The sequence below is a fragment of the Periplaneta americana genome, chromosome 17 (assembly GCF_040183065.1).
Source record: "Periplaneta americana isolate PAMFEO1 chromosome 17, P.americana_PAMFEO1_priV1, whole genome shotgun sequence".
Lineage (NCBI taxonomy): Eukaryota > Metazoa > Arthropoda > Insecta > Blattodea > Blattidae > Periplaneta > Periplaneta americana.
In genome coordinates, this window is record NC_091133.1 from 48,454,853 (window position 1) to 48,474,380 (window position 19,528).

At 35.0% G+C, this 19,528-nt stretch overlaps 1 protein-coding gene across 1 annotated transcript; it reads right to left on the bottom strand.

Annotated features, from left to right (window-relative positions):
* Positions 1-118: 118 nt before the first annotated feature.
* LOC138693267 (glucose dehydrogenase [FAD, quinone]-like) lies at positions 119-14,765 on the bottom strand. Its single transcript, XM_069817114.1, has 2 exons — positions 14,557-14,765; positions 119-3,470 (listed from the first exon to the last, which is right to left on the bottom strand). The coding sequence occupies exon 2, from the start codon at positions 3,453-3,455 to the stop codon at positions 1,590-1,592; it is 1,866 nt and encodes a 621-aa protein (XP_069673215.1). The 5' UTR covers positions 3,456-3,470; positions 14,557-14,765; the 3' UTR covers positions 119-1,589.
* Between the last annotated feature and the right edge of the window lie 4,763 nt (positions 14,766-19,528).

Below are 19,528 nucleotides of genomic sequence, written 5' to 3' on the forward strand. Positions count from 1 at the left end.
TTAAATTACTGGTAAACTAATTATTGCTTAATAACTATAGGAATATTTTTACTAACTGAATTTAGAGTACTTTCGTACAGCCTTAGTCATCACCTTTGCCATCATTATACGATGAAAATTGATGTATTATAATGTATTTATTTACATTGAATGGTGTTTGTACATAGCTTCACAGCTAGAATATGGAACATATAAAAAATCTTAATAATAGGCCTATTACAACGTCTTAATTATAGTCTCAGTCTAATTGAAATATATACAGAAAAGTTTAGAAAATACTAGTACAACACAAGGAGTTAGTATCGATACATGACACAAGATACAAATATGTTGTTGTTCATAAAGTCAGAAATTAATTTGCAAATTGAAGTTCAGAAATAACTTTAGAATACAGTGTGTCCCGTAGAGTCACTACCACAAAGAAACCTGAATGTCTCCTAAACTAATAGTGAGAGAATAACCGGACTTAGATTCTAATACTACATAGTTCTCCAGCATATCTAGATATGTTGTCCCTGTCACTGTGCTTTCAGCAAAGAAGAAAGGTCCGATCACAGTATCACAAGTCAAAGCACACCACACGTTAACTTTGTGGCTATCACGTTCATATTCCATTACGACACGTAGGTTTTCTTCTCCCCATATTCTACAGTTATGGTGGTGCACTTTACCACACGTGTGAAAGGTTGCTTCGTCTGAGAATGCAACGTGGTTGAGGAATCCATTGTCATCGTCAATGCGGGATGACACTGCATTAGCAAACTCAGTCCGTCTGGGTTTATCATTTCGCTGCAGCTTTTGCTCTAAGTCGCAATCTTTTATGGACAATGTTGTGAACAGTCGACTTCGGAATACCCAGCTCTGAACTGGCCCGTCGAATTGATTTCCTTGGGCTGCGCTGAAATTCTTGCCTAACATCTTCAACTTTAAGCTGCGGACACTGCTTTTTTTTACGCTTCCCTTCTTCCTTAACATAGAGCCTGTTTTCAACAGCTGATTATACCATTACACAATGGTATGACGCTCTGGAGCATTTTCACCATATTCCTGCCTAAATCGTCTTTGCACTACAATTGGGAACTTCAATTCGGCTAACCAATAACAACATTTCACTTTCTGCTGCCATTTTAACTCTATGTCTTGTCATACCCCGCACATGCGCACTAGAGTCATATTTCTAAATTCACTGAGTGACGAGATATTTATATTTCTTTGTGTAGTGATTCTTGGGGACACAGTGTATAAAATTTGTATGAGGGCGATAACATAATATGCCATCTCGATACTAAAAGCGCGATCCCTCCTTCTTAAGATAACATTTGCACAACTATACTTCTTAGAACAGCACATAAAAGCAAACAAATATAGCGTATATAAAGACAAAGGTATGGGAATTGCAAATTAGTTCCGTGAGTTAAATCAGATCTAGGTCCTGCATAATTGTAGATGTAGGAATGAATTTACATAATCGGAGGATAGTTATTTTTATAACATTCCATGTCAATCACTGTTTCTCATAACACAGTTATAATTATACATCAAAATTATAGCTATAGAATGACGACTAAAAGGTATTAACAATTTAATGCTTATTTTCCCCAATCGTGCTTCACAAAATCAGCTGCTTTTGCTGCTATCATCATAGTTGGAAGAGCGGTATGTGCAGCGGGCACAACTGGCATTATTGATGCATCTACTACTCTTAAGCCGTTCACTCCATAAACACGTAACCTCGGATCAACCACAGCATCAGGATCCCAAAAAGGTCCCATTTTACAAGTTCCACAAATATGCCAAGCGCAGGTGCATACATGTCTTGCTGCACATTTCCAATAGTCATCAGAGCCAAATTTATGGTGTTCACAGCCAGGAACAGGTATATCGTGGAACTTTGTACCGAATTTTTGAAATGCAGGGGTCTTACTGAGCTCCAAAGCTTTCTTTATTAAAAATACCATATCTTCCAAGTCCTGAGGATTTTCAAAGAAATCGTAGTAAATTAATGGTTTCTTATACGGATTTGAAGATTTTAGCGTAATCCTTCCCCTACTCTTCGGTCGAACTAGTATTGGGGCTATTGAGAACGAATGTGCATCCTTAATTGATTTGAAAACACTTTTATAAAATTCATCAGACAATCCAACCATTTTGTAAAGTACGATATCCGCGCCAATTGCACTACTGAACAAAGCCAGTTCCATATTAGGATCTCCATCTGGATTCGTCAAGTTTTTGCTGTCAAAAAAGGCGATTCCTTCGCATGCAGCTGGTATTGAAAATGGTCCGCTATGGAAATGTGTGAACTTATGTAATGTATTTTTGTCATTTAGCAAATCTTCTATTGTTAGGGAAACAGACTGGTTTATTAGAAAAGTTGCAGGTATCATAGTCGGATGATCCATAAAATTATACCCAACTTTCAAGTCCTGTATTACTGGAATATTCAATTCATTCAGATGCTTCTTTGGACCGATTCCTGATAACATGAGAAGTTGAGGAGAATTAACTGCACCGGCCGACAATATTACTTCTTTCTTTGCACGTACAATATATCTTTTACTATCACAAACGAATTCTACGCCATACGCTGTTTTGGTACGTGGATTAATCATTATTTTAGTTACAAAACTTTTCTTCTTTACATGAAAATTTGTTCTATATTTTATAGGATGAAGGAAAGCTCTGGATGCACTTAACCGAGTACCATTTCTGGTAAATGTTTGAAGATAACTGAATCCGATTTGTGTTTCGCCGTTGTAATCAATGAATCTGTAGCCCATTTCTTTACCCCCTTGTATAAAGGTATCTGCTAATGCAGTCCTGTGGGGTACATATGAAATGGTTACTTCACCACCTGTGGAATGGTATTTCTCGTCGATTGCAAATTCTGCAATCGTCATGTCTTCTATTTGCCGAAAATATGGGAGTACGTCTTTGTAACCCCATCCTGTATTACCCATTTCCTCCCATTCGTCGTAGTTTCGCCGATGTCCTCTACTGGAAATCATTAAGTTTATTGATGTACTTCCTCCCATAACTTTCCCTCGTGCAAAAGGACACTGTTTGTTTTCCATGCTGAGACAGACGTTATTGTTAGGAACGGATTTGTATTTCCAGTTCACATCGGTGAATTGCAAATACAGTGCGAGAATTGGAATATCCAGTGCATAGTTTTCTCTTTCTCCAGCTTCGATGAGGAGAACTCTCCATTCCGGAATCTGAGTGAGTCGGTTGGCTATCACACTACCTGCTGCTCCTGCTCCCACGATGATGAAGTCGTATTCAGAGTGAATATTTATCTGGTCAGGTGGTTCTTCTGCTAAGTACATGGTTCCCTCCTGCACGAATTTGAACAGCCCTTCAGCAAGTCCTCCCATATGATTATGTGGTAATGATGTTTTGGCGAAGAACATAAGAAAGATGAGTCTCGTTGTTAGTTTGATCATTTTATTCATTGTACACTTCCAAATCTGAAAGCAGAATTTAGATATGTTTGTAAGTAATTCATGTAAGTTCTGATATTAAAGAAGTAATTAATAGAGCATAATAATAATAGGATGATAATAATAATAATAATAATAATAATAATAATAATAATAATGGTTCATTTTAATTGGCAGAGTGAAGACCATTCGGCCTCAAATAATATAATACAAGGTGGGCCAGTCAAACGGAAAGATTTGATATAAGTATATTGTTCATATGGAGAAGGTGAGAACGAATATAACCGTCTCTTCTCTACCTACTTTCTTTACAATTTATGACTCCTTAGGCGGTGACGTCTCTATCTCCGCGTTCCCTAGTAACGAAGTTGTTTGTCTTTACCATTTTTGCTAAATGGTGTTCATCGTTACTGCAAACTGCAATTAATTGATTTCAGTGATTATGAGAAACCTTTCAATGTCCAAAAGGTAACTGGTTGGTGCGCAGTTTCATCAACTGGAATAATCGGCCCATTCTGTTTTGAGAATGAAACCGGAAATGCAGTGATTGTTAATTCAGTGCGATATGTTGAAATGATACAGATTTTTTTCACCACAACTCATCCATTTTCCAGTGAATGAAAAAACAGTGTTTCAACACGACGGAGCAACACGTCACACCGCAAGAATTTCGGTGGATGCTGTGAATGCTTCGTTTCTGGGCCGCGTCATTTCTCGGAAAGGATATGGCTTGGTCGCCTAGGTCACCTGATTTAACGGTATGTGATTTCTTTCTATGGGGACACCTCGAAACAAAGTTTGGTGGCAATTCACCCAGAACAATTCCAGCCCTGAAACAACGTATACGAGAAGAGGTCGCTGCTATACCTGTCAATATGCTGAGAAATTCAACAGTTCGTGGCCAAACTCGAAGAATGTGTGCGTTTCAATGGAGGTCACTTGGCTGACGTAATTTTTAAGAAATAATTTTTTTCTTGTTGAATACCTAATGGTTATTCATGTAACTTGTCATTTCTACTCATTAAATTAATATAATAGTAACTTTTCATTCTTTTTCTGCGCCTTGAAATCTTTCCGTTTGACTGACCCACCTTTACAATAGCAATTCCCTTTATCTTCCCAACACACCAATAAAATAATTATGCAATAGTAATAATAATAATAATAATAATAATAGTGATAACTAACTATAATGGAATTATTATTAAACTCAATCACTATTATAATTATAACTTCAATTTGACTGCGTCCGTAAGAAATCGTTTAGCCTGTTGTTGAAAATAGTTATTGTCTGGCAGCCGTGTATAAGTATGAGTCTAATTAAAAAATAACTTTCAATATGATATAATACACGGTTTAGATTCACATGTGATGCATTTCACAATGTTTGATTTAGCTCGAGACTGAAATCTGCCATTGTTATTCGTGTTCTAAAATTCTACATTTCTCTTAATTTGTAAAGTCTTATATTAAATATGAATACATATGACTGCAGTGTTTTTTCATTATCATGTTATTGTAATTTGTGTTGTCTTATTACGGTAAGTACATTATTCGTAATGTTTCACAAAAATTGATTCGCACTTGATATAGGCTACCCTTTTTTAACTGAACTCATCAATTTGGACCCGATTTCGAACAGTTGCGCAAATATTGCTTGTGTTGAGAATTTAATTGTTCATATTGTATATTGTCTGCTTATACAAAATATCACATTGCCACACTACCAGAAACCCACTCAATTTTCTCCTGGAACATATTGGTAAACGCATAATTTCCTGTGGAACAGATTTTTCGTATCCATTGCATTCTCCTGACCTTACACCACCCGGTGCGTATGTATGGGATATGTTGAAGGAATCAACTTGTTTTCATAGAACAGTCCTACAGCTTATAAATTAATGTTAGAAATACTGTATCATTATCTCTACTTATTCGAAAGAAAAGGAACACAACAATAAGTGTAGTTATTACATAGATACTAGTCTACAAATTTCCTGTTATGATATATATGTGTGCAAAATGAATACGAAACGGATGAAAAATAAAGTTAAAATTTTCTATCTGATAACTGTCATTACTAGCTTACTATGATACAGGTGCTTCAGAAAACAAAAGAAATTCCATATTATATACAACATATTTATTTGTCATGGAATTTGAGTCGGAAAAAGTTGTAACAGTAACAACATACAGAAGCATTCCAATCCATATTATGGAATAAATTTAAAATCTCTTAATATAAACGATAATGAGAAATGAATCTATGATTGCAAAAAGCACATGAGTTACCAATTCTTAAATTTACAGGAGAAGGAATGAAGTTATTTGCTGCTTCGAAGATAACCTGCTCACTCTATGTAATTACAAATAACCATTCTTATTAGAGGAGTGCATTGTAGTTAATATATTTCACTAATGTAGAGAGGAATTTGAATTAATAAGTTTGTGATTCGTGGTTTTTGTACTAATCAACTGAACTGAATATTTGTTTTTAACTAAACATTGCCTTTTTAATGCATAGCATACTAAATTATTTAACATAGCAAAACTAAATTTACATACTTAATGTAATTTGTTAATGCAATGATATTATCAACATAATGAATACAAATTTCAGACATTAAGAAATCTGTGGTTTTTCTAGTCCTTATTATCAGAAATCTGTGCTCAAATTTGAGCAGTTCCTTCTCAGAATATTTCATCGCCCTCTTCTTCACAGTCTTCCGACGGTCATTGTTTTAGGTCGTAATACCATGGCTGGAGCTCATGAGGGATGTATGAGACAAGTTTTCCAATATCTTGAAGTTTGGACTTCTTGATGGGTACCTTTCCTAACGGATTTGATTTCTCGATAGGCATAGCAAAAATGGTGTTGGACTTATTCAACTTTAAAGTATGTGAAGATATGCCATCAATATAGCTTTGTACCACAACAGTGCCCTTGTTCTCTGCTTCATATTTAAAGATGATAAACTCATATGGTGCAAATGAAATCATCGAATGTCTTGGAACTTCTTTTCCATATGATTCATTGAAAAGATATCTCCGCTTATAATGAGCTGGCCACCAGGCTTTGAAGTCATATCTTCAGCTGCCAGATCTTCAACTGAAAATTTTGTGCATGTTCCTTCAATGATTGTTTTGTATTCCCCAGGAACGTAGATCCTAAAATGCTTCTTCAGCTTCTTCTTGATGACACCGAAATCTCTGTTCTCTGTCATTAGGCATGAATGAATGTCCACGTTGTGGAAAGTAGTAGCCATTCTAACTTTGCAACGATGAATATTCTCAAGAAATCATAAGGATATTGGAACTTTATATTTCATCTTTGGTGATTATTTCATCAAATCTTTCAGTATGAGTTAGGGAGAGGAAGAATCTGATGACAGTATGATTCTTGTTCTGCCGTTGGCAACCGTCTGAAAAAAGAATTCAGAACTCGTACTGTTTCAGGGACACATGTTTCTATGTATTTCAGAATCATTGAACATACCTCATTTGCACCCTTCTTGGCTTCGCCTTCATGGTGTATGAAGAATTTAAAATCATCAGTCTTCGGATTATGAATTCCAAAACAGTAAACTCATAATTGCCTCAATTAGAAGACATCTTCTACTGGCAAATGCGGATAAAGCATATTTTGCCTGAAATCGAAAGTTATCGCTATAGTGCAAATATTTAAAACTTCTGTTATGTTTAGCATAAAATTTTTAGAGAGTCTTCTAAGCTGAGCTCCTGCGGAGCGTTTTGCATCATCATTAAGGCTCGTGGTTTTATTTTCACAGAGAGTTCCTCACATTGACATTTACACCCGTATTTCTTTCTAGAAACATGGAATGCTTTTTTTTCTCGTCCATTGTTGCGTCAAGATGCAATATCTGCCTGCCGCCATAATTCGTGTGTTTTTTTGGAAATGATGCAATGTGACTGTGTATCTTCTCACATACACTCCCAGGAATAACATTTGATTTCTGATGGCGACCTCTTCTATCGTGTGGAGATTTTCCTTCAATGAACAGCTGGCACAGACGGCGAGTCCTGCTCTCCTTGATGCCATGCAGAGACGTGAATGCTAACTTACACACTCGTAGTTTAGTTGACACTTAGTCAGTATAAAATAATTAAAATTAAATGGCCTACTCTTAGGATCTTCTTTTCTTGGTCTGCAGTACGCTTAACTATATATTTTTTCGCAATCAAACTCTGCAAGAAAATATCTTCTTTATTGTCTTTATTATGAAAGGCATTTAAACGATCATTATTACGTTCCTTATCCTCACTAGTGACCTTGGAGAAGCAGTTCATTATACTATTACATTCAGATCCTGTGCTTCTAGATGAAACATGTTATCCTGTCCAGTTTACATGCTCCTGTCCTTTAACTTTTGCATTACGAATTACATTTCTCTTGTATGTTTCGCTGCTCCTATTTCTTTTCTTCTCTGAGTACTCTGGAACACATTCAGAATCAAAACTACTTGACATTTTATACTGTCCTATTGAACACAGAATACTGAAATGACAGACGCCTTTACAACTGTCTGACCTTGAGTCGAATGACGTCAAATGAATGCAGTACTAGCAACGTGATGGCTGAAAAATCGTTTGCTATTAAATCACTGCAAGTTCACAATACTCGTTGGTTGCAAAAACAGCATGAGTCATTGACTCGCGTGCTTTTTGCTCTCACTCACCTATATTAGGGCTTGATATTCTAGCAAAGACTAGTCAGACTCATGCGCCTTTTACACCATATGTGTATTATCGACGCGCTCTCATGGTTAACATTCGGCAGGTCTTTGATCGGCCTCGTGCATAACATTCGGCAGGTCTTTAAAATTTAATTGTGTTATTGTTTTCAATTACTTATGTCGCCGCTCCAATCACTCGCCTCAATTTCAATATTGCAACCAATAAGCTGCTTCCATTATTAAATGACACCTACTTGTCTAATCCACGTGGACTAAAACCGAGGTTGCAATGTCTTGTGCTGAAGGCGAAAATTAAGGTATGTGATTAAAAATTATTATTAAAGAGTTATTATTAAGAGTTAAGAATGTCAACGTACTCGTATATGAAAAAAATATAATAATAATAATAATAATAATAATAATAATAATAATAATAATAATAATAATAATAGCCATTTAACAATATAACAAACTAGTGCTTATTCTTATCGAGGAAGTAGACGTGACAACGTGACGCTTAGAGTGAAACCTACAGAGCAACAATCGGTCGGTAAAATTATGTTTTAAAAGCACACCGCACGTTATTGTATGATGCCGACATGTTAACCATGAGAGCGCGGCGATCTTCTACGAGTAAGATTATGACTTTAACTCAATTTCGTAAAAATGTTGACTCATGTTTTTTTGCAATCATCGATTCAAATGAATGTGTTAAATATAAAATGTAATACAGTATTCGCCAAAACAAATAGTACTGACAACGTTTATTGAAATTAAAATGTATACAATGTACAATGTATATTCTATACATAATAAACATGAAAACATAAAGATGGCTCACTTTTCTCTAACGTTATCTATAAAGAAACATGTTCAAAATGATTTCTATTATGTTCCAAGCAATACTCATAACGTTCGCGTAGATATCGAAACATGTTTGCAAATGTAGATTGTTGCAAGTGGTGAAGAAACTATATGATTTTTCCTCGCAATTCCACAATTCTTGACGGCGGGTTTTGTCGAAAAATTAGTGAACATCATACTCAGTGGATCCAGCACACTACCAGTCACACTACTACACTGCCATTATGGAACTGATACTTATTGGTTGTACACCTACTATACTTAGAAATGTTTTTACATTTCCTTCCACTCGATGCCTCGCCACTCCTATGCGTTTGTTGTTGACATTAAGTTGTTGTCGTGTACTTCAGGGACACTGTGTAGAAACGCCTTCCCTGATATTATTCGAACATTTATATCTTTAATTAAGATAGTTATTTGCTTACTCTTTTGCCTATATTTTTATATTCTGCCATCTCGAAAAATGTGCCATTTTTGGACAACACATTGTCGCTTTTAGAAGCTTGTTGATGACATTTATTTATTATCAATATCATTATCGTCATCATCGTTGACATTTACGACTTGAACTTGTCCGTTCCGTCCCCATTAGACCTGTTGTCTCCACCGTAATCTCAGTCTTCCCAAACCTCTTCTTCCTCTAGGATCATACTTAGAAACTTTTCCAAACTCTGTTCTCCCCACATACTGAAACCAATGTTAATTTTGTGTTTGGATATCCTGATCTTTACAGTTCTAGCACAGTTTAGTATATACAGTCGCGAAGCTTTAGTTGTTGAGGGTACTAGGAACAATAGACTGTGCCGGTACTATTTCGCATTGTCTGTAATGAGGCGATAGTAGCGATCCTAGTGGTTAGCAACTGTCTGTAAATGCATATTTCCTACGTACTGAGCTTCGTGACTGTATATACTAGACTATGGTTCTAATATAAAGGTGTATTCTTATTTCTTCACTGCGTCTGTTATCTAATAGACAGCTGTCACTTATCTTACACACCTTATTTCCGTTGCTTCAATTATCTTAATTTCTGCACCTTTTAGAGTCCGTATTTCGCAGGTAGTACCATGACCTAATAGCACTTAATTTTGATTTTCTTTGTTGTCTTGTTTTTAAGGCATCGATTGATTGTATATCAAATTAGTTGGCATGTTATTAGTTTTTCTGCCATGACTGGATGTTTCTCATATGCAATTTTACAATCTAAATAATGAAAGCTACTGTTCTATTCAATTGTTCGAATACCAATCACAATTTTTTTAATGTATCCTATAAGTGCTTTTGCCTTTGTTTTATTTCTGGCAGTTTTCATCTTGTACTCTTTAGCTATTTTGCATTGAATAAAGTGTATGCAGCTTTCTGAAGGTTGTCTCCAGAAATGGCTGTCACCACCTGATCATCTGGAAAGATTCAAATGAAAATTAACACTTCGACCCTTCTTGAAATATCATATTATACTAAAATTAAGTCCCTACTATAATTCTGTATACTAGCATTTCCTTAAATATTACACATTTTGTCTCAGCACCTTAGAATCTCATTGCACTGAATGATAACTAGAGGGCGGATGTTGATGAAAAGTAATATTCTTATTTTTTATATTAGGACGATGCCTATTAATATAGAAATCCTTTGTATGTTAATATCAACGTAAAAAGTAATTTCTTATATTGCATTTTTGCTTTTTTTTTTTTTTTTTTTTTTAGTTTTTTGACATTTTTATATTTTTTCGGTATTTTTGGTCGTTTTTATTACTTTGAAGAACTTTTAGATTATTTGGAATGCATTTTATTTTCTTCTTCTTCACCGATAGATCTGTTAAATCATTTTCTAACCAAATAGGTCAGCAGTAATTACCTACTGAATAAGAGAATAACATTGAAGTTTGAGTTTTATAGTTTGGAATACATTCTAAAGTCCATCCCTCATACCACTGAAGGCTTCATTTCACACAATGGAAGTAATATAAAATGCTTGACAACAGTTTAAGTGAGGACTTTGACTGCTACTGTTCTTTTGTCGGCACGAGGGTGTCTTTAGAATTTACGTTTCGAAGGGGGGAAACTTTCACCATGTCCTGGACATGACGTTGTGTCCTCAACATGGTTCGGAAGGGATGTCTACTGTAGTAGACACTATAGTATTTTTAACACAAAGATTGCAAGAATGCACGCTGCGCCCAAAATTTGTTTTGTCATTCACATTCCTTCATCTGGAAGATCTGGTAACAAAAGTGAAGCGCGAAAGGAGACGGAGAATGAAGACACTGACATGGACCACCCCTGATTGAAACACATTGTAAACCCTCATTAAAATCTATAGGTTTCCCTTAAAACCTTCATTTTGTTGCATGTTCTTTTTCTTTATCTTAGCCAAATTCCAGCAAGTTGCTTCCTCTCTCCGAGATTTGCTTGGCAGTCATTGAAAAAGGTAACTAATTTTTAAGAAGTTGTGGTGCGAGTAAGATGAATAATATTTAAATGTTATTTCATTTTAATTTCATGTCATTTTTCCATTAGTTTAAGGGCATTTTAAAGGTCATATTTGGTAGACTTTTAGGTCATCAACATCCGCCCCCTAATGATATCCTATGTATGTATGTACTCATACATAAATCCTGTAGTTCATGCATACGCTATTTTCTACACAAACCATTGCACTTTACTTTTATGCCCATGGTAAGGAAACTGGAGCATTTTGCATGAAATTTGCAGTAGCCTTTCGTTTACGAGACTCGAGACGCAGATATTGTACAAAAAAGTGTTACAATACTCAACACTCAATCTTCACAGCGCTTCCCTATCACAGATTCACTGTCTTACTTTTCCACCAACTAGCAACTACTACTGAAGTTTCTAGTATTGCAAGGACAGACGTGCATTTTGCATACATCCCACATTGTGCATTATTTGTTACTGCTGCAGAAAAGAAAAGGTAATTAGAAATATTGATACATATGTTGACAATAGTCACTGCGGATTGAAGATACGTATAAACTCCGTTCATATTCTCAAAGCAAGTTAGTTTGTACACAACATCTGTTTACAAATTTACGTTTATGTCAGTAGTCGCTCTGGGTGGCGCAGTCGGATAGCGCTGGCCTTCTGTGGCCGAGATTTCGGGTTCGATCCCGGCCCAGGTCGATGATATTAAAGTGTGCTTAAATGCGACAGGCTCGTGTCGATGTATTTACTGGCATGTAAAAGAAAACAACTCCTGAGGGACAAAATTCCGGCACACCGGCAACGCAGTTGTGAGCGTCGTTAAATAAAACATTTCATTTCATTTCTGTAAATAAATAATATTTTAAATGAAGTATTGTTCACGAATAACGCTCCAAGTATTAATAACATAGTAATGGAATATATGTTGTACCAGTACGACCATTTCAACATGACCTATTTCAAATGTCTAGAAATGCACTAATTTTTAAGAGTACAAGGAACATGGGGCTATTCTACAATATTTTTATATACTAATTTTATTAATTCAGTGACAAAAAGAAAGTAAATGAAGGATTAAAACACAAATCTTTTGCTGTCAATATTATATTTTGTGAGATATATTTATAAATAGGTATTGTGAAAAGACAATCTATGTGTTATGGTTTAATGCTCAATTCAATAAATAAGTAAATATATAAATAAATGTTCGTCCATTCATTTATTGAACTGGGCATTAAAACATGGTCTTTTCACAACAAGCTTTTATAAATATATTTCACAAAATTTAATATTGACAGCAAAATATTTGTGTTTTAATCCTTCATTTATTTTTTTTCTGTCACTGAATTGTTAAAATGAGTATAAAAAGACATAGTATAACACCATATTCATAATAAATAAATAAATAAATAAAATAATTAAATAAATAAGTAAATAAGTAAGTAAGTAAATAAGTAAGCAAGTAAATAAGTAAATAAGTAACTAAATAAGTAAATAAGTAAATAAGTAACCAAGTAACTAAATATCTAAATAAATAAATGAGTAAGTAAATATATAAGTAAATAAATAAATATATAAATAAATGGGAATTAAAACATGACAGGTAGATTGTTTTTTCACAACACGTTTTTATAAATATATCTGACATAATGCAATATTAACAGCAAAATATTTGTGTTTTAATCCTTCATTTATTTTTTTGTCACTGAATCTATACTAATAATAAATCTGTAGCCGAAATTTTTCTGGTAATTTTCGATTTTCCAAAAATAATTGGTGTTAACATGTATAATTAACCATCCTGAAACCGAAAATCGCTTTTTTGAAATGTTTGTTTGTATGTCTGTCTGGATGTTTGTTATCTTTTCACGCAATAATGGCTGAACCGATTTGTATGAAAATTGGAATATAAATTAAGTTCGTAGTAACTTAGAGTTAGGCTATACGGCATTCAAAATATTTTATTTAAAAGGGGGGTTATAAGGGGGCCTCAATTAAATAAATCGAAATATCTCCCTTATTATTAATTTTCATGAAAAATGTTGCATAACAAAAGTTTCTTTAAAAATGATTTCCGCTAAGTTTTATTCTATACAAAATTTTGATAGGACAGATATTTAATGATAAATGAGTTTCAAAATTACAATAACAACGCCATCTAAGGCGCTGTATTGAAATAAAAACAAATGACTTCGTCTGTAAGGGGCTTGGACAACAACAATCGAAAGCTATTAAACATAGCCCACAGAGAAAGTTTCTGTGTTTGTATGAAGTAATATCGAAAGCTAATTAATTGTTTAATTATTATTTCACCTTTGGAAAGTGTAGTTTCTCTAGATGGACATAATTCTGTAATGTTATTACAATAACTTCTGAGTGAAATTTAAGGATATAAAGACTTTTAAAATAACATTACAAGACATTTTCACCGCCGCTTCAGATTATAGCATTGTTGTTTCTGCAGTAACTCCTATGTGCAAAATATAAAATTTTTGAGTCGGAAGAAAAAACACATTTATTCATTCCATGGCAATGGTACATAGGAGAACGTGAATTCTTACATTTTCGAAAGAAAGAAATATAATTACATATCACTGTTTATGGTGTATCACTATTTAAGTTATTTGAAGGGTTCAGAACCATGGTGGGCCAAGCGCCATTTACTGAAGACGTAGAAAACAAGGGTTAAAATTAAGTTATTACCATAATTCAATGGAAACATATAGCAAGTAATATGAAGTATACACATTAAAACTAAATGATATGTCAATCTTCATTAAACTATGGTTGGGTTTAATAACAAATAAGAAACATGTTAAAGGAATTGTCTTTGCACCAAATGATTGCTCTCTGGACCAAAATGACCGCATTGAAATTATTTAAATTCAATTTAAATTAAGTAACATATTAAACGATTTATCCTTCTATCAAAAACGAATGTTCCCTGGATCAAACGTCCTATTTTAATTATGTAATTACTTTATATTTATTTCTAACAGGTGCTGCGGAGCGCACGGGTACGGCTAGTTAATGAGTACAGAAGAACATTATAGCATAAGACCGTATTCATACTAAATAAACAAATAAGTGACTATTCATTTATTTACTTACGACTTGTATTATGGTCACTGAATTTTTGTGATTCTTGATTATACTGATGTGAAGAAATATTTTGGTAGCACAAACTTGTGTCTTCTGTTCCAAATAACTATTGCACAAATTAAAAATATATATATATATATATAATTTTTATCGCTACAATTTCAATGCTGCTACGCTGCCTCACGTCACTACACCGTCTGCAGGCCAATGAGTGATGAGATAAGTTATTCTGTAAAGTAGCTGAACAGGTTTTATAGTTCTCGCTTTTATAAACTGCACATCCAGTTTGAAAGTAAGCTATTTCAACATCGCTGAGTATTTATAAAAATATTGTTATAGGTCAACCCAGTATCTCGTCCTTGAGATATTCTGATCAGTTAAGAAATTCAATAGAAATTATTTCTAATTCATTGCCATGTTGTACTTGAATACAAAGTAGACTATAATATTTTATATGCATTTTTTCGGGATAAATAAATTGATGGATAATGAACAAAAAAAACAATGCATGAGACATTGTTGTACGTAAAGCGAACACTTTTTCAGCATCAAGTAAAACGTTTATCTTAACGAACATATCTAAATACATGTTTTTGCAGTACCAGTATTATAATAACTATTCTAATCATCATGTAAAAAAACTTCAATTATTTTGATACATACATAGGCCCTAATTATATCATAAAAAATATCTAGGCTCTGTCCGTGTTTGGTAGTAGACATTGTACTAGTACCTTAATACGTGTAATTTGAAACTTTTTTTTTAACTTAAGAACTAAAATTGTAATTGAGTGCATTCTGCATGAACACAATCTATATACTGAAAAGATCAAGTTTAGAAGAGTAATAGAAGTCATATACTTATACACAAAAATGTCCAATAAACGTAAATGTCCGGCAATTGGTAACACCCACTTGTGGCATTCCTTTTCGCCCATGCCACTTGAAAGGCTGTTTCTTTACCTATACTTAGACACTTACGCCGAAATTATATTTCCATCACAGTGTTTTTGTTTCTTTTGAAGTGTTCCTGTGTATTCCTGTCGGGGCCGAAATACTAACAGCCACACACCATGTGTTACATACAAATTATTCTGTATGTAAAATTGTTATTTTTATACTGGTGTCTTCGGGCTGGTCTTACAAAATTTCAGGGATGATGGGGAAGGGCACATATATCAATTTGAGATCAGGAACCCTGGTCCGAAAATGACTGAGTAGAAAGTTATAAGCAAAAATAGCTGAGTGGAAATGGAATTGTAATTTGGCACCACGTGCCCTCCTTCCCTTACCCTTTGGAACAGTCTTGGAAAGATGGTATGGGCCGGATGTCTCCTACGTAGGTACTTGTATCCATACAATATGTGAGTCGTCTACTGTTCCCATTGGCTCATCCGTATTCGAAAATCATGTCTGCATATTTCGCTCTCGTGTACTCCTCCATTTCACTAGGACTGATCGACTGGACACTGCAAATTGTACACATACACGGCTGTCTACAGACGTGCATATCAGGACGGACCGTGTCCGTTACACATTATGCTATCTGCATTGCTTTAGACTAGACGGTAGTTCGGAAGGCGGTCGGCTGCTATATGCGTCGTAGCATTTCTAGTATGTGACGTCACAAGCTTGTACAGTAGAACCAGTCAGAATCAGTCTGTAACAAGTACTTTCCGAGTTAGTTTGTTTACGTGTGAGTGTTTCAATACATTGAATAAGTAAAACTAACATTTACTGTGTGTATGTAAGATAAATAAATGGAAGAAGAGATTGTAAAAAGACAAGTATTGTACAGGCAGGAGTGGAAAATATTGTCTAAGGTGTATAATTATTTTAAAAACGTTGACGAGCAGAACGCTGCGACCATCATGATGCTGGCTACAACGTTGCCAATGTGCAAGAAACGACTGCAGAAGTATGTGGTGTGGGATTGAGAACCGTGCAAAGAAATCTGTTAATGAAGGAAAGAGTTTATGTTTGATGTCATGTTTACAGTAACCAACGGCTAAGGTCATTACTGTCTTCTGATAATTTAAATTCTCTCCTACGCTATTTGTATGACACGTGCGCGTGACGTAAACGCTAGCAGAAAACCCTCTTCCGATTTGCGGTCGACTCTAGTGTAGTTTCCTGTCCCCATCCCTCAGACAGCTCACTGAAAGGAATACTGTAAGTAGACAACGTAAACAACGTCAGATGAATACAGTATGAGTAAGATGTACAGATAAATACAACTAATAATGTGTACAGAGGAATAAAATTATTTCATTTCCACACAACTATTTTGCTTGTAACTTTCGACTCAGACATTTCCGGACCAGGATTCCTGATCTCAAATTGATACATGTGCCCCTGAAAGTTTGTAACACTACCCCGGAAACACCCTGTATATTTGTTATCTGGAACTTTTATTGGGTTAATTCATTATTTAGACATTTTGTTTCATTGGAGAATTTTGTTATCAGGATTTATCTTTTATTGAACCATATTGTCACTTGGGTCAAATACTTCACACACATTTTTATTACTTACAAATAGCTTTTAGAAAATCCGGAAGTTCATAACCACCCTCACATAAGCCCGCCATCGGTGCCTATCCTGAGCAAGATTAATGCAGTCCCTACCATCATATCCCACCTTTCTCAAATCTATTTTAATATTATTCTCCCATCTACGTCTCGGCCTTCCCAAAGGTCTTCCTCTCTCTGCCCTTCCAACTAACATTAAGACTTTAATAAATTAAGACTTTATAATAGTATTAAGTTTTTGACTTGTTCCATATTCTAGCTGTAAAGCAATGTATGAATACCATGGAATGTTAATAAATACAATACAACATTCTATATGCATTTCTGGATTGCCCCATACGTGCTACATGCCCTGCTCATCTCAAACGTTTGGATTTAATAGTCCTGATTATGTCAGATGAAGAATACAATGCGTGCATTTCTACTTTGTGTAACTTTCTTCATTCTCTTGTAACTTCATCCCACTTAGTCTCAAATATTTTCCTAAGCATCTTATTCTCAGATATCCTCAATCTCTGTTCCTCTCTCAAAGTGAGAGTCCCAGTTTCACAACCATTTAGAACAATCGGTAATATAACGTTTGTTATAATATTCTTTCAGCATTTTCGAGAGGAGACTGGATAACAATAACTTACTTATCTTCTCAATCGAATAATAACAGGAATTTCCCATATTTATTCTGTGTTTAATTTCCTCCCGTGTGTCATTTATATTTTTTTTTTACTTTTGCTTTAAGATATTTGAATCTTTCCACCTTTTTATTAAATGATAAATTTTCAATGTTTATATTTCTCTTTGGTACTATGTTTTGGTCACGAGACAATTATATATTTCGCTTTTCGGGATTTACTTCCAAACCTATCTCTTTACTTGCTTCAACTATTATTCTTGTATTTTTGCTTAATAGGTTGTGGAGTTTCTCGTAACATATTCACATTATCCGCATAAACAAGCAGCTGATGTAATCCGTTCAATTCCAGATTCTGTCAGCTTTCCTGGACTTTCCTATTGGCGTATTCTAGAGCGAAGTTAAAAAGTAAAGGTGATAGTGCATCTCCTTGCTTTAGCCCGCAGTGAATTGGAAAATCATCCGACAGAAACTGACTTAAATTATACGGACTCTGTTGTACGTTTAACTGACAAGGAACCCCTTGAGTGCGAGATCGCAAGTTGAATCTCTAGTAAGGCTCATTTGAAAGTGTTGGGTTAACAATTATGACAGGAAAAAATATTAGCTGCTAATGACCCACCATGTGCATCAGGAGGGTGAGAGAAAATGAGTGCCCGGGAGGTGCAGAGATCATCCCTCTATGGGGTGTATGTATTATCAGGGCTACCTGATGTATTACAATTAACAAAATGGACATCGTCGACATTCAAGAAATGTTCGAAACAAACCATTAACTTGCACCATAAAAAAGACGCACAAAGAAAGGTGATCACAAAGTTTCACTGAAAACTACTAATGTACACAGACAGACAGACAGACAGACAGAATATGCGTTGCTTTCTTTTAACACTACCCACTACTTTACTTGGTAATATGGTTTTTACACTTAAAATGTACACGGGTTTCAAAATGATGGTAACATTTTACGTGATTTATTGTTATTATTATTATTATTATTATTATTATTATTATTATTATTATTATTACTACTACTACTACTACTACTACTACTACTACTACTACTACTACTACTTGTTAAATAACTTAGTGCATGTAATTTGCAATTTGTTTAAGCAACTCTCACAGTTTGTATTGACACTTTATAAAGCACTCAGTATGAGAAAAACCTTGTCACACGGCATACATAAAAAAGATAGGCAGATTCTTGCCACATTCTCTCCAACATCTCGGTGGGATGCAATCGGAGCAGTAATCCGATGCACTTTCTACAATTTAATTCTACTCCCGTCAACAATGGGATTTGCACTCCACACTAAATGACAATTTACTTGAATTATTGAGAACAACAATGAACTGTTAATGTTAACTAATGTTCACAAAGCACTATTTACAAATCAGAACTGTCAGTTCTCAGTTCACAGTTCGTTTGCCTTGGCTAGTTCTTCTAGCTCAGTCACTCGAGTTCACAGTATCTCGAACCCCAGACCTTCAGAGACAATCCGCTGAACTTCGAACTCAGGTCCCTCAACTACGGTCCACTGCACTCAAACTCAGGACTTCCGGCTCCACAGTTACGGACACAACTCAAGTCGAACTTCGGTCTCGAAGCTGGTTTCACTGCTACACAAGACTGGCTGGCTTGCTGTTCACTAACTATAACAACACTGTTCAAGTTCACTCGCGTGTCGTAATTTATAACCGCACCATAGTTACGAGAAAGTACGATTGCTCGAAATTTCCAGAAGATGGCACCTATCTAGGCTTCTCTGGATTTCTCTCCTCGGTCACCAGCTGCTTTACTCCCCCCTCTCTGCCAAGG

Excerpts from the sequence above, each read along its gene's own strand:
- LOC138693267 (XM_069817114.1), bottom strand. The coding sequence starts at position 3,455 with ATGAATAAAATGATCAAACTAACAACGAGACTCATCTTTCTTATGTTC.